The 2,361-nt window shown below is 42.5% G+C and overlaps 1 protein-coding gene across 1 annotated transcript in view; it reads right to left on the bottom strand.

Moving 5' to 3' along the window:
* The window catches only part of LOC112075546 (integrin alpha-V-like), a 21,782-nt gene extending 20,605 nt beyond the window's left edge, over positions 1–1,177 (bottom strand). The window contains exon 1 of the mRNA XM_024142532.2: positions 996–1,177. Within this exon, the coding sequence (XP_023998300.1) occupies positions 996–1,040 (45 nt within the window). The 5' untranslated portion in view covers positions 1,041–1,177. The remainder of the gene's footprint in view (positions 1–995) is intronic.
* Between the last annotated feature and the right edge of the window lie 1,184 nt (positions 1,178–2,361).

Below are 2,361 nucleotides of genomic sequence, written 5' to 3'. Positions count from 1 at the left end.
TCACCAGTCCTTTCATGGGACTAGACTAGAGTTTCCTCTTACAGTTCTTTCATGGGCTAAGACTAGAGTTTCCTCTACCAGTCCCTTCATGGGCTAGACTAGAGTTTCCTCTTCCAGTTCTTTCATGGCTAGACTAGAGTTTCCTCTACCAGTTCCTTTCATGGGCTAGACTAGAGTTTCCTCTTCCAGTTCTTTCATGGGCTAGACTAGAGTTTCCTCTACCAGTCTTTCATGGGCTAGACTAGAGTTTCCCTCTTCCAGTTCTTTCATGGGCTGATAGAGTTTCCTCTACCAGTTCATGGGCTAGACTAGAGTTCCTCTTCCAGTTCTTTCATGGGCTAGACTAGAGTTTCCTCTGCCAGTTCTTTCATGGCTAGACTAGAGTTTCCTCTGCCAGTTCTTTCATGGGCTAGACTAGAGTTTCCTCTGCCAGTTTCTTTCAGGGCTAGCTAGAGTTTCTCTGCCAGTTCTTTCATGGGCTAGACTAGAGTTTCCTCTGCCAGTTCTTTCATGGGCTAGACTAGAGTTTCCTCTGCCAGTTCTTTCATGGGCTAGACTAGAGTTTCCTCTGCCAGTTCTTTCATGGCTGGACTAGAGTTTCCTCTACCAGTTCTTTCATGGGCTTAGACTAGAGTTCCTCTGCCAGTTCTTTCATGGGCTAGACTAGAGTTTCCTCTGCCAGTTCTTTCATGGCTAGACTAGAGTTTCCTCTGCCAGTTCTTTCATGGGCTAGACTAGAGTTTCCTCTGCCAGTTCTTTCATGGGCTGACTAGAGTTTCCTCTCAGTTTCTTTTATGGGCTAGACTAGTTTCCTCTGCCAGTTCTTTCATGGGCTAGCACTGAGAGTTTCCTCTACCAGTCCTTTCATGGGCTGGACTAGTTTCCTCTACCAGTTATTTCAAATCCATGAAGGTAAAAATTTCAAGAAAGGACAGACGCAGGAAAAGTGTCTGGGCTGAATACGAGAGGAAGGTAGAGAGGATACTATGACGTACTGAGACATTGAGTGGGTTGATCTCCATGTCTGTACTGCAGTTCATGCCTCCGTCCCCGTCCACCTCTAGTTTAGTGATGTAGAGCAGGGAGCCGTTGTTGAGCTGTAGGGCCACTCGATGTCCAGCATGGCCTTGCTGAAGGTACTGGGACCTCTGTTACGCAACTGGAACAGAAACAAGACAGTCTTTAGTAACAACATGTACCAGGTTTAAAAAAAAAATAGTCTTCTCTGACTTCATGATGATATATAGTAGGAGAGCTGTTGAGCTAGTTTAGAAAAAGTTCCCCTCAATCGTTTATGGCTTGTATTGGCAATTATTTAATCCACATGACACGCACCTTACACTCAAACCCAGCTGCTTGGATACAGACAGGACATTCTATTCCCCACAGTTCTCATATAACAGACAGACATCTATCCCAGTTCTCCATATAGACAGGACATTCTATTACCCCACAGTTCTCCATATAGACAGAACATTCTATTACCCCACAGTTCTCCAGAAGAACAGGACATTCTATTACCACAGTTCTCTATAGCAGAAGACATTCTATTACCCCACAGTTCTCCATATAGACAGACAGGACATTCTATTACCCCACAGTTCTCAGAATAGACAGAACATTCTATTACCCACAGTTCTCCATATTAGACAGAACATTCTATTACCCCACAGTTCTCCATATAGAACAGAACATCTATTACCCCACAGTTCTCCATATAGACAGAACATTCTATTACCCCAGTCTCCATATAGACGGCATTCTATTACCCCACAGTTCTCCATACAGACAGCAGGACATCTATTACCCACAGTTCTCCATATAGACAGAACATTCTATTACCCCACAGTTTCCTCCATAATAGACAGGACATTCTATTACCCCACAGTTCTCCATATAGACAGGACATTCTTTACCACAGTTCTCCATACAGACAAGAACATTCTTATACCCCACAGTTCTCAAACAAAGGGGATCCCATCTAGTCCTATTTGTTCTGTTTCTAGAGCCTCTGGCACAAGCCATTAACAGAGCCAGAATATACAGTGCATTCGGAAAGGTATTCAGACCCCTTGACTTTTCCACATTTTGTTACACTACAGCCTTATTCTAAAATGGATTTTAAAAATCTACACACAATACTCCATAATGACGAAGCGAAAACAGGTTCGATTTTTTTGTTGCATAAAAACAGGTATGTTAGTTTCCATAGTAAACACAGACAGTCATAAAACAGGTATGTTAGTTTCTATAGTAAACACAGACAGTCATAAAAACAGGTATGTTAGTTTCTATAGTAAACACAGACAGTCATAAAACAGGTATGTTAGTTTCTATAGTAAACACAGTCATAAAACAGGT

The sequence above is a fragment of the Salvelinus sp. IW2-2015 genome, unplaced genomic scaffold, assembly GCF_002910315.2.
Source record: "Salvelinus sp. IW2-2015 unplaced genomic scaffold, ASM291031v2 Un_scaffold3233, whole genome shotgun sequence".
NCBI lineage: Eukaryota > Metazoa > Chordata > Actinopteri > Salmoniformes > Salmonidae > Salvelinus > Salvelinus sp. IW2-2015.
The sequence above is the reverse complement of the archived record's forward strand: the minus strand, read 5'-3'. Positions and strand labels throughout refer to the sequence as shown.